Source organism: Poeciliopsis prolifica, unplaced genomic scaffold (genome assembly GCF_027474105.1).
Source record: "Poeciliopsis prolifica strain line A6 unplaced genomic scaffold, Auburn_PproV2 SCAFFOLD069, whole genome shotgun sequence".
Classification (NCBI taxonomy): domain Eukaryota; kingdom Metazoa; phylum Chordata; class Actinopteri; order Cyprinodontiformes; family Poeciliidae; genus Poeciliopsis; species Poeciliopsis prolifica.
In genome coordinates this window covers 121,205-134,118 of record NW_026562444.1, presented here as the reverse complement: position 1 = coordinate 134,118, position 12,914 = coordinate 121,205, and the positions used below count along the sequence as shown (strand labels likewise).

At 36.7% G+C, this 12,914-nt stretch overlaps 1 protein-coding gene across 1 annotated transcript; it reads left to right on the top strand.

Annotated features, from left to right (window-relative positions):
• Positions 1-278: 278 nt before the first annotated feature.
• Positions 279-9,657, top strand: LOC129351747 (STARD3 N-terminal-like protein). Its single transcript, XM_055020660.1, has 9 exons — positions 279-429; positions 4,636-4,961; positions 6,965-7,042; positions 7,117-7,194; positions 7,449-7,502; positions 7,940-8,057; positions 8,133-8,231; positions 8,349-8,416; positions 8,862-9,657. The coding sequence occupies exons 2-8, from the start codon at positions 4,761-4,763 to the stop codon at positions 8,411-8,413; spliced, it is 693 nt and encodes a 230-aa protein (XP_054876635.1). The 5' UTR covers positions 279-429; positions 4,636-4,760; the 3' UTR covers positions 8,414-8,416; positions 8,862-9,657.
• The last annotated feature ends 3,257 nt before the right edge of the window (positions 9,658-12,914 follow it).

The following is a 12,914-nucleotide window of genomic DNA, read 5'->3' as shown; positions in this document are numbered from 1 at the left end:
ATGAATCCTCTATAAAGTCAATTTTCTTTTAATTGCCTCCTTATAGTGCCTCTTCAAACAGCCTCTCTATCTCGTTTTAGTTAATTTTATATTAAATATGTATTTTTATTCAACAAACAAAGTAAATAAAACAGCAAAAAAAAAACAAAAAAAAAAAAAGAATAAATACGCAATAAATAAGTAATATTTATTCTCCACCAGGGGACGCTGCCTCTTGTATTGAGGTCGTTTCTGGCTCCAGCTGCAGACTTCAATTCCCAGAATCCTTTGCTCCAACCTGCCTGCTAGCATGACTTCCATCCTTCCAGAGCAGCAAACGAAGAGCAAACGGATAACTTCTTCGCCTCCCCGAGCCTGAAATCAGCCGCAAAAACACGTCCGACGTTTTTATCCAGAGAACATTAAATCTTGTCTGGGCGTCTCTGCCAGGTAAGAGTTGTGACGGAGTGAAATGTTAGCGTTAAAGGAAACCTGGAGGAAGCTTTCTAGCTAGCTGGTTGTCAAATGAACGCAGTGATGCAGTAAAAGCGGCCAGAGAGCCGCTCAGGGCTCGTTTATCTCATTTTCTCTGTTTGTTTTGTCGCTTTTTGTTTTCCTACCTGGCCAGGTGACTCAGATGACCGTTTGAAGGGACATTCCGAAGTATTGTGTTTTTTCGAGGCCTTGTCAGCTTGTTTATGTCCGTCAGCTTTTTAAACCTGATCTAAAATATCTGGGTCTGTAGAGACTTCCAATGAGTTTGTTTACATAAATACTGAAATCACAGTTTTAATTGTATAAACTGTTCCCTCCAGTAAAAATGTGTTACCTGGTGAACAGGTGCGTCCAGACACATCCTGGAAGGCTGAGTTGTGACGTAACATCAATATATTTAATCTTAATTTATTACTTATTTACAGTTATGGTTATGTTTGAAGCTCTTCTGGTTATCTCTTAAAGCAGGGATGTCCAAAGTGTGGCCCCAGGGCCATTTACAGCCCTCTGCATGACTCTGTTTTGGCTGGTTGGTCTGTAACTCAAGAATGTAGCAAATTTCAATTTGAGATTTTTACAGACAAATATTGTTATTCACTATATTTATTTATCCTCCCATTTAAAACATCAACTGTATTTTGGATCAAATGATTTATAGAATCCTTTCCTACAATGATTTTGCTGCTTTGCCTTATTAAAATATTGTCTATTTAGTATATTATTGTCCACAGTCAATTTCTTAATAAATAAATCTTTTCAGTTTTAATTTAAAGAAAAAACTATTTAACATTTTGGCCCTAATGTTACAACGTTTGGACACCACTGTCTTTCAGTATTATTTCACTATTATTTAACAGGAAACTCTTAAGGTAATAATATTAAAAGTAAAACTTAGAGCTGTTGTTGTTGTTGTGTTTCAGTCTTTCTGCGTTCTTCCTCCTCCATCTTTATGTTTTCAGACAATCCGGTTTTGTTGAAGTAGCTGCTTGATAAAACCAGTTTCACCTGCACTGTCATCATCCTTACCGGGATTATTTCCTCCTTACATGTTTTAGATCAGTGTTTGTTTTAGAGGGTTAGCATTAGCGTTCCAGGAGTCTGAGCTTATTCAGAGTTGCCAAGTCTTTGAACGCCAATGTTTTTGGTTTTATATATATAAATCTCTAAAAGCTTCTGCTCACACTTTGATATGCTCTTACATTTTTGGATATGATGGTAGAAGTTTTCTTTGACGATTTCAGTCTGTCTGAATCTGTCACCTCTGGGAAAGTTGCAATTTGGAGGTGTGTGTTGCTTGTCACATACAAGCCCCTCTCCTGACTCATCTCAAAAGCTGCTACAAAAAATTATTATTGATGTTCCTAAAAGCTTTTTTTTCTCTCAAAAAGTTCACATTTATTATGTTGTGCAAAAATAACATGGAAACAAATTTCCGTACTTCAGTCTGTGTTTTCTAGCTTTGGACCTCGTCTTCGTCAACCAACCTGCAACTGAAACATTTTTTATTTGCCACAAAAGCTCAACACGTGTTTTCAGACTGAACACAGCCACAAATGAGAAGTTGAGAGGCGATATTTCCTGTCAGTAGAAACGAATTCATCACATGAATTCATTAACACTAACTTCCCACATTGGGGAATATTTAACTAGGTCATCAGATGCTGGGAAAGCTGCTCACCTTTTATTTTTCTAAACTTTTCTCCCTTAGACTCTCAAATTATTTGAAACAGTAAGAATAAAAGAGTCCATCTGTGATCCTTTGTTAATTCATAACATGTTTAACAGTAAAAATGCCTGAAATATTTGTGCTCATATTACAGCTTTAATCAACCATAATTGAGCAAATTTGGATCCATAATATTGATTTATTTTCTCCTAAATGAATAAGAATGAATTTTGTCGGCCATGTCAGATCTAAACCAGTTAAAATGTAAAGTTGCTTTGCGGGTTCAGAGGGAAGTGAAGAGGAAGCTGCAAACTGACTCTGTTCATAATGTGAGAAAAATATCAGCCTGTGGATGTAAAACCGTTTTATTGGCCTGGTTTTATCTCACTGGCTCCAGATCTGGGTTTGGATCATGCAGGTCTTGACAAATTTTGTGTATTATTTCTATTATATTTACTATAAATATATGACTTTAAAAAAGTCTTTAATATACAAAAAAATGAAGATTTTGCTCAGACTGTTTGTAAAATGTGGATTTTGTGAACCTGTAGGAAACAACATCAACAGCAAAACACTGTTGGAGTTTGAAACATGTTTTATGTTACTTTGTATGAAAACTACTAACAGTTAAAGTAAATTTGCAGTTAGTTTCACTTCCCCAAGTTCGCCGAGGAGGAGTTAAAGCTCTACAATAGTCACAGGAAAATATACTTGTAACATTTGTTTGAGGGAAATACATGTCACTAGTTTTAAGTGAGTTTTCAAGCAGGTCTGTAGAAATAACTCTGTCTCTATTGTAACCCTGACAGATGATATTCTGTTTCTTTCCTAAATGGAATTTGCTGTGCTTAGCAAAATGTTTCTACGTTTAAGATTATCTTGAGACAAAATAAGATATGTGAACATTTTGACTTGTTCTGAGTTTTTTTTTAACTAAACATCTATAATTGTCCCTAATCAAGTGAAGTCTACTGGAATATTAGGTGGGATATAAAACCATCATTCAGTATTTAATCTCAGAAAGACAGATACTAACTATAGGTGGGTTTTTTGTTTTTTGAATATATTGTATGAAAATGTAAAAAAATCCTCCATCACTAAAATGACTAAATGAAAACATGTTCATGTTATAGATAAACGCATCCATGCATTTATATTTAGTCACATTAATTATTGCAACAGCGTCTTCACAGGTCACACCAGTTATAACACATCACACCAGTTATAACACATCACACCAGTTATAACACATCACACCAGTTATAACACATCACACCAGTTATAACACATCACACCAGTTATAACACATCACACCAGTTATAACGCATCACACCAGTTATAACGCATCACACCAGTTATAACGCATCACACCAGTTATAACGCATCACACCAGTTATAACGCATCACACCAGTTATAACGCATCACACCAGTTATAACGCATCACACCAGTTTAACGCATCACACCAGTTATAACGCATCACACCAGTTATAACGCATCACACCAGTTATAACGCATCACACCAGTTATAACGCATCACACCAGTTATAACGCATCACACCAGTTATAACGCATCACACCAGTTATAACGCATCACACCAGTTATAAAACATCACACCAGTTATAACGCATCACACCAGTTATAACGCATCACACCAGTTATAACGCATCACACCAGTTATAACGCATCACACCAGTTATAACGCATCACACCAGTTATAACGCATCACACCAGTTATAACGCATCACACCAGTTATAACGCATCACACCAGTTATAACACATCACACCAGTTATAACACATCACACCAGTTATAACGCATCACACCAGTTATAACACATCACACCAGTTATAACGCATCACACCAGTTATAACGCATCACACCAGTTATAACGCATCACACCAGTTATAACGCATCACACCAGTTATAACACATCACACCAGTTATAACGCATCACACCAGTTATAACGCATCACACCAGTTATAACGCATCACACCAGTTATAACGCATCACACCAGTTATAACACATCACACCAGTTATAACGCATCACACCAGTTATAACACATCACACCAGTTATAACGCATCACACCAGTTATAACGCATCACACCAGTTATAACGCATCACACCAGTTATAACGCATCACACCAGTTATAACACATCACACCAGTTATAACGCATCACACCAGTTATAACACATCACACCAGTTATAACACATCATACCAGTTATAACACATCATACCAGTTATAACACATAACACCAGTTATAACACATCACACCAGTTATAACGCATCACACCAGTTATAACACATCACACCAGTTATAACACATCACACCAGTTATAACACATCACACCAGTTATAACACATCACACCAGTTATAACACATCACACCAGTTATAACACATCACACCAGTTATAACACATCACACCAGTTATAACACATCACACCAGTTATAACATCAGTAAATGTAAAAATCTTTTTCCTTCCAGATGCTGTGATGCCGTTTTCCTCCACAAACTGACTGCAAACCGCCACATGACCCACCGCTGCTGCCTGTGAGGACGCCGTTTTGAGCAGTGGGCGGGGCCTGTCCTGTCCGGGGGCGGGGCCAGCGATGGACAGCAGGTGCAGCAGCGTGGATTCGCGGCTGACCGGCAGAGGGCTGGGTTCAGTCAGCAGCACGCCGCTGTCCGCCAGGGTGGAGTCGTACGAATTCGGGGAGAAGAAATGCATCTCAGATGTTCGGAGGACATTCTGCCTCTTCGTCACCTTTGACCTTTTGTTCATCACTCTGCTCTGGATTATTGAGCTAAATGTAAGACGATATTTTTGCACTCTGTGTTGGTAACACTGCAGGTCCTAAAATACAGAGTTCATGCAATTAAGAGATTTATTGTTTATTTGACAGGCCTGCTGTTTATGTATTATTATGCAGAAACAATTTCAAAGCTTTTTAACAAATTGAAGAATCACTGATTGTAACTAATCCTGCAGCTGAACAATTCAAAGTTCAGTTTTCTGCTGCTTTCCAAAATTTTATGTCGTCTGAAACACATAAAACCTTCAGAGTTAAAGCCACAGACGTTCATGATGTAAAAAAGGTCAGTTTATATAGTAAAAAGTCATTTTACTCAGTAAATAATTGACCCAGGAACAGACTGAATGTCTGTCTGTCTTGTTGGGTTTATGGCTTCGCTGCAGGTCGTCTGTCTGCGGTTGGATAGAAGGAGGTCAGGGTGTCTGTGGAGGAGCAGGTCAAGGTCAGGCTTCTGCTCAGATTCAGGAAATGTCTGTTTTTTTTTTTTGTCAGACTCTTACAATGATCCAGTTACATCTGGTTCAACCTCCAACACAAAAAAACACAAAATTACTTCTTTTTTTGACTTGTTTGCTTGTGACTCATCAAACAGAAGTGAATTTACTTCTGTTATAAATAGTTTGAGTGACTTTTTGACCTGCTGCTTCCTGTTCCGACAGCAGAGGGCGGCGCAGCTGGTGGCTCTGCTGCCTCGCAGTAGGAAGGTTCCGGGTTTGAATCCCGGCCTACGGTCTTTCAAATAATCTACACTGTTGTGTATTTTGTCTTTTATCTAGAAAATAATTCTCATTATGTCAAAAAACTAATAATATTAAGTTTATTAAACTCAGTTTAGGGTTTATTTTTGACTTCCAAAGATGAATATAAGGAGAGTGAGAACATCCCTAACTAAACAAGAATATCATTAAAAAATCTCAACTTTAGTCTGAACATGTTTCTGTTAATGCCGTGAATATGGGCAGATCTCCAGGGCGGCATTACATTGGGGGGCGTTCGGTTGCACCTGGATGTTCTGCTGCTTTTATGCGTGTGAGGAATGAGGAGCTGCAGCCTCCATCTTGATGGTTTGGGACTTTTTGCTGCATTTAATCCCATAATCTTAATTTGTTGTGTCCAAACTGTGTTTGAAACTTTTAACTGGAGAAAGAAGGAGAAAAGTTTACTAGATGAACACAGAGCTGAAACCATGAACTGGATTCATTCAAATGGATCGATTATTGAAATAATCAGTTAATTTAGTAATCAATTAATCATCAGCTGGAGTATTGGGACTCAGACACTCAGAGCATAAATTAAACCAAAACTGTACAAAATAAATGTAAATTTTACGTTAAAAAGTCTTTAAAACTTCTTTGTCTGTAAACGTTTCACCCAGAACTCATTTTCACTTCACCTGCTTCAATTTCCCTAAAATGAATTAAAAATAAAACAAAATCATCCTTTTACTTTCCACGCTTTAACTCGTCAATAATCAGCTCAACGTTACGTCATGTGAGCTTTTCACAACCTGCTGTTAGAAATTATTATTATTTTATCTGCAGATGAATCTTTTCCTACAGATAATTAAGAGAAAACAAAGGAATGTTTGTTATTTTAGACAATAATTAGTTTTTCTTTTTGAAACATATTTATGTGCATATTTTAATGTGTTTCTAATATTGGGTGGTTTAATTAAAAATCTGCAGAATGTAAATTTCTGAATCTGATTTATGCTCTGAATGCTGCAACTCTTCAGTAAAATTAATGTTGCAGCTCCAGATGAAAACTTTTGCTCTTATTTGAAAAGCTTTGGACTTTAAAATATATTCAATATATATATAACATATATATATATAACATGTTTATCATACTTTCTAATTGGGGTTTGTGAATTTTTGAGTGATGCTTTTGGTTGGATCCAAACTTTTACAAGTAAGATGAGGAAAATATTAAGAGTATTTAGTAATTAACATGATTTTATTGAGCAAAAACCCAAAATGTTTCTGTTTGTTGTGCTGCAGGTGAGCGGAGGCGTTCAGGCGCAGCTGGAGAAGGAAGTGCTGCACTACGACTACCATGCCTCTTTCTTCGACATTTTTGTAAGAGCGTCTCCAGTTTAGCTGTTTTTTATTCATTATCTTCTTGTTTAATCTGAGCGGCGGCTTGTTTCCAGCTGCTGGCCGTCTTCAGGTTTGCAGCTCTCATCCTGGCGTACGCCATCTGCAAGCTGCGTCACTGGTGGGCCGTCGCTGTAAGTGCTTGTGCCTGTCAGCCGTTTTTCATTATTTAAACATAAATTAAAATCAGATTATTTCACAAAACATTCATGGAGAAAAGATCCAAACAAACATCTTAAAGGAAGTGAGGACCTTGACTGTTTTTATCTGGCTTTTGTGTTTCATTATGTTCTATATTTGTTTATTTTATTGAATTATTTTAATTTTAAGTTGCTGCAAAAAGCTTGAAGGATTCATATCCATATTACAGACTGTGTGTTTTTCTTAGATAACCACTGCAGTCAGCTGTGCCTTCCTGATTATTAAAGTCATTTTATCAAAGGTAAGAGGAAGAATAAAGCTGCTGCTGATCCAAAACTTCATGCAAATATTTTTAGATATAATTACAATATCAGGTTTAATAAAGAGTTTGTTTCTGTTACAACCTGCTAATATTTTCATCTCAGCTGAACTTATTTCAGTTTATTAAAGCTCTGTGTTCACCTGCCTATTGAACTGATTAAAATAAATACAAAATGTTATATTCTAAAATATTTAGATTAAGTCCTAATACTGACATTTTGTGATCATTTACAAAACATAAAAAAATAAAATCCTGGACCTTAAAGTGAGATTAGCTCAGACAAATCTGAATCTTCCACATTTTATAAATACGTTCAGATTATAAAACCATCAAATCATTGAGTTTTTCTGATGAATGTGAACAGAAGCAATCAGAAAATGAATGAGTTTGTGATTTGTTGGTTTGTTTGTGAGCAGCTGCTCCTCCAAGGCGCCTTCGGTTACCTGCTGCCCATCGTCTCCTTCATCCTGGCCTGGATAGAAACCTGGCTGCTCGACTTCAAGGTGCTGCCGCAGGAGAACGAGGACGAATGCAGTGAGTTTTCTGGTCAACCGCAGATGAACATGAACTCCATGTCGGACCTGCTGACCTCGTTTGTCCCGTCTGCAGGGTATCAGTCGTTCCTGGACGCCGTGGAGCGCGCTCCGCTCATGGGTCCCGGTCCTCTATCCGACGGCCAGTTTTACTCTCCACCCGAGTCTCTCGCAGGTCACTTATCCGAAACCAACATTCACTCCTGATCTTTACAGAGAAAAGAGCCAGAACTGTAGTTTCTGTTAAAGGCGTTTGAATCGTCACATTGATCGTTTTCTGTCCTGTTTTCAGACTCTGATGAAGATCTGGAGGATAAACACGACCCAGAAAAAAGCCTGATCCAGAAAGTCTCCTAACAGGTAGAAACTCCTCCTGCAGCAGAAAAATAGCTTTTATTTTCCAAAGAAAAGAGAAATTCAGTAAAATGTTATTTCCTATGTTCATGTTTCTGATTGGCTGCCAGTCAAATTATTACAGTTTTAATCCTCAAGCCAGAAATGGATAAAATTTGACAAAAAGAAGAAATCATTCAGCTTTCCTAACAAAAGACGGGATTGAATTGGAAGAAATTATCTGGTAATTTATTCAACATCAGATTAATAAAGTCATAATAAAAATAACTTGATGAAAATTTTCCACCACAGAACTATTATCAACTAAACTTAGAGGATATGAGGCAGCATTGATTAATCATTGATGTATCTTTAAGATTAAATATGTTAAATTGAGGAAAAGCTGCTTGAGTTTGACCTTTAAAAGGTTAAAGTTCATTGGCTGAGCGGGTTTGTTCTGCTGGTTCTTCAGGTTCCTGAAGACGTCCTGCTCCGTCCGCTCTGGACCTTCTGCTCAACGCCGTCCCACTTCTGGTTCCAGCCGGGTTTTAGTTTTTGCACCTTTTAAAGAATTCGTTTTTATACATAATGAACTTAAAGTCTGGTTGAACAAAAAGATTTTAATTTTTCACCATGTTTTGTTTGACACGTTTTTGGACAGCTTGTCTTAAATTTACACCATGTTTACTGTAATATTTGGTTGTTTTTGATTTTACTGTGACATAAATCCTGCGATTGGATGAAGGAAAGCGTGAAGGAGCAGTTTGATCAGGTCACTGATTTAAAGAGACTGAAAAAAGGGAAAATGAGCCTCATGAAGGATCCTGCACTGTATCATATATATATATATTATATATTAAACTGCTTTTAAAAGCTGCTGTTGGAGGAGGAAACAGTCAAACAATGTAATTATTGATGCATGCCATCCAAACCGGTTGGGTTTCAGGGGAAGCTTGTCTGGAAAACAACCAATAAAAAGTGAAACCTTGTTTTCTTTTGTTTCTGACTTTGCTGGGATCTAATGTGGGAACGTTTAGGTGGAATAATTTCCTGACTTTGAAATGGGAACAGCATGTTCTTATGTCTTTCCCATTTTGAAGAGTGGCAAGAAAACTGTCAGTGACACAGGAAGTCACTGAGCTTTGGATAATCGTTTTTCCCCCCCAACTGAATTTTCACAAATCAAATGTTTTAGGGACTTTAAGACTATAAAACAGGGTAGTTGTTTTAAAATAATGAAATAAAATAAAAACAGTGGTTTTGTGTAATACTGTTTTATTCAGTTTGTCACATTTTCAATCAACAGAAGTCAAGAATCTGAGGCAGGTGTGAACATCCGCATCCCGTCTCATCAGTGCTGCGTCAAAAACACTTTTCTCCAAAATAAATAGATACTGACTTCTTAAAAAACTGTCAGCCTTCATCTGATCCTGGATCAGTCTGGAAACGATGAGATGAACGGAAACGACAGAAATCTGAGGTGAAGAGTGTGACGTTGTAAACCTTCGTTGTTTTTATTGACGAGTTTTCAGAGATCCTTCATCCTGTGAGCGTCGGTTTAAAAATGGCAGGAGTTTAAATACAGACGTGACTAAAGTTTCTATTTCTGCTCTTTTCTACATGAAGACAGTCGTGCTGAACATTTTACTTCCTTCTACTGCTTCTAAAGTGTCAACACTGAAACTAAGGATCAAGTTTTTTTCTTTTACAGCATCATGAGACGATCACTGAGACACAACAAACAAAAAGCTCCATCAGGTCTTAACGTCTCCCGTTGCATTCAATGTAACATTTATCCTGCATCTCAGTGCTGAGCTCAGCAACACTTTGCTCCAAAATAAAAACGTTTGAGACGTTTCGCAGATTTTTGGTTAAAATCTCAACATGCAAAGGTGATGCAGAAACTTTAATTTTAAACAAAACATGGAACAGGTAATTCTAAAGGAATAAAAACCCAGAAGGAGCAATAAAACGGTGCCGATGCATAACGGCTGTTTCACAATAAGCAGCTCAAACCATCATCAAAACAGCACAAAATAATATAAATGTATCAAACTTCAGTTTGTCTCTTTTTTAAAAAGGCAGAAACTAAAAATTGGAATTTAATTTAAACATTAACATGTTATGGAAATGAGCAGAACAAACTTTTCTCATAAAGTCAGGGAGAATCTAAATTTGTTTTTTTAATTATTGCTGTAAAAATTTGATTTTTCAGGATAAAGTATGAAAATCTGTAAAATCAGTTATTTGAGGTCAAGAAAATATCAGATTCTTAATCAATGTAGAACTTACTGCAAAATGTTCAAATAATGAGGAAGTAGTTATGATTTTGAATATTTTATTTATGTTGATTTGAAAGCATTTTTTGAGTTCTAACTTCCTAAAACTCCATTAATAAACTGCACTTTTCTGTTCTTCAGTTTAAAACTTGTATAAATGTCTGAACTATCAGAAGCTTCAGATTTAAATATTTATCTGCAGTTTTCTGTGATTTGAAAGAGCTGGACAGAGTAAGGAATTTATAAATATTAAAACATTTACAGCAGGAAAAAGTAGTTTTTACCTCCAACACTAAACAGCCGTTTACATTCTCCAACTGAATGTTTTGTTTTTTTAGACAAGCAAACTTGCAGACAAATTCAAATGTTGTTAAATGTGAAACAGATTAAATGTAATTCTGCTGTTAATCTGGTGCTCTCTGCATGCTCTGCAGAGGTGACCAGCAAAAACACTTTATTTAGAAATTTGTGATTGCAGAAAATTTTAAACGCTGTTTTTTATTTTAACAGAGAAAATACCAAATTGAACTCAGCTCATAAATACGTTTGTTTGAAATGTAAAAATCTTAAAATAAATGGTTGAGTTGTTCAGATTTCAATAATGTGGTACATTTAGTGGATCCAGTTCGTTACATTTTCACACATAAAAAAGTCACCCAGTGCTGATATTCTAAAAGAGAATCACTTTTCAGATTCATATGATGTTTTAATTTAGTTTTAATCATTCTGCTAATGTAGTGATTGTTCAGCAGGGGGCGATAATGGATCACCGCTGCACCTAATTTTAGGATTTATAACAAAATTAATTATTTCTGAAGGATTTACAACAAAAAATCAGAAGGAAAAAAAATCAAATCAATAAAATATCAAATTGAATCTGGTCAGGATGCGACTTGCAGGTGATTTTTAACAGTTTTTAAATCATCAGTTTCTGCTCACAGACGTCATGATGGAAATCTCCATCGTCTCTTTCAGGCAGACGGATCCAGTTTTTACATCAGAAACATGTGGGAGGAATGTGCCGAGGAATGAGGTCCGGACTTTGTTCATGGTTCCTGTTTACACCTTCAGCAGGAGAGAGCCTGAGAACTTCCTGTTACAGCAGGGAACACTGGGAACACTGGGATTCTGCTGTGGGAAGTGGGCAGCGTGGAAAGACCTCAGAGCTGCAGCTGCTAACCTGGAAATCCCAGCAGTTCGTCCCTGTCAGGCTCAACGGAAGATTTCTAAATCGTTTTAGGCCGAATTTCTCTAAACTGTTTTTAGAAAACATTTTAATTCTTACTGTTGTTAAAAAGCAGAATAGTTTACTTTTATGATATAAATTGTAACAAATCAGCTCCAGGCCAGTTTTTACCTGTTTTAATTTTTAGGTTTAGGTGAGAAGGTTTAAATTTGATTTCATGAGATAATATTAAGCAGAAACACATGAATAAAATACTGAATTTAAAGTTTTGCAAAGCAAATATTGTTAGGTCACCAGTGGTGGGCACTACAAGCTAAAGAGCGAGCTACGCTAACCGTATAGCACTAATCATAACATTAGTCCCACTAAAGCCACAAGCTAACATGGTATTTAGAAGAAATAACACAGTGACACATCGCAGCATATCGCAGCATATCGCCCTCTACAGGATCATGTTGTGATTTGGGAACAAAACTTTCACTCCTGGTTTCAGTTTTATAGTTGCTGAGATTTTGCTGAGTTTGTTGCAGGTCAGAACATCAGCAGATTTTAGAGCTTCATGGAGAGATACAATACTTATTGAACACTTTCCATTTGCTCAAAAAAGTAAAAAAAAAAAAAAGAGGTGAGGAAAAGGAATCAAAGCATAAATGATTTCAAAATAAGAGCCTGTGGATAAATGCCTACATTAATGAAGCTGATAAACAAAACTTCAACATAAAAGTTGAACTTTTAAACGTTATTAAACAAAGTTGAGGTTCAGAATCTATCCAGAGAAATTAATGTTGCTACATGAGACATTTGCTCTGCTGTTAGCAGATGAACAATAGAGGGCCCAACACTGTCAGTACTGTTTAAAGGACTAACCTCTGCGTACTGCGGCGCAGCTTGGCGATGCCGATTGCTTCAGTTGGATTTGATTTTATTTTGGTCCTTGTATATTAATGAATATTGTCATCAATATAGCGGATTTAGCAAAATTTTATTCATCCAATGAGACCAGAAACGACCCTGTTGTTCTGCTGGGCAGCAGAAATCGGCCTGCAGGTGGCGATAAAGT

Excerpts from the sequence above, each read along its gene's own strand:
- LOC129351747 (XM_055020660.1), top strand. The coding sequence starts at position 4,761 with ATGGACAGCAGGTGCAGCAGCGTGGATTCGCGGCTGACCGGCAGAGGG. Across the intron at positions 7,503-7,939 it reads TTAAAGTCATTTTATCAAAG|CTGCTCCTCCAAGGCGCCTT; the intron begins GTAAGAGGAAGA and ends GTTTGTGAGCAG. Across the intron at positions 8,058-8,132 it reads GGAGAACGAGGACGAATGCA|GGTATCAGTCGTTCCTGGAC; the intron begins GTGAGTTTTCTG and ends TCCCGTCTGCAG.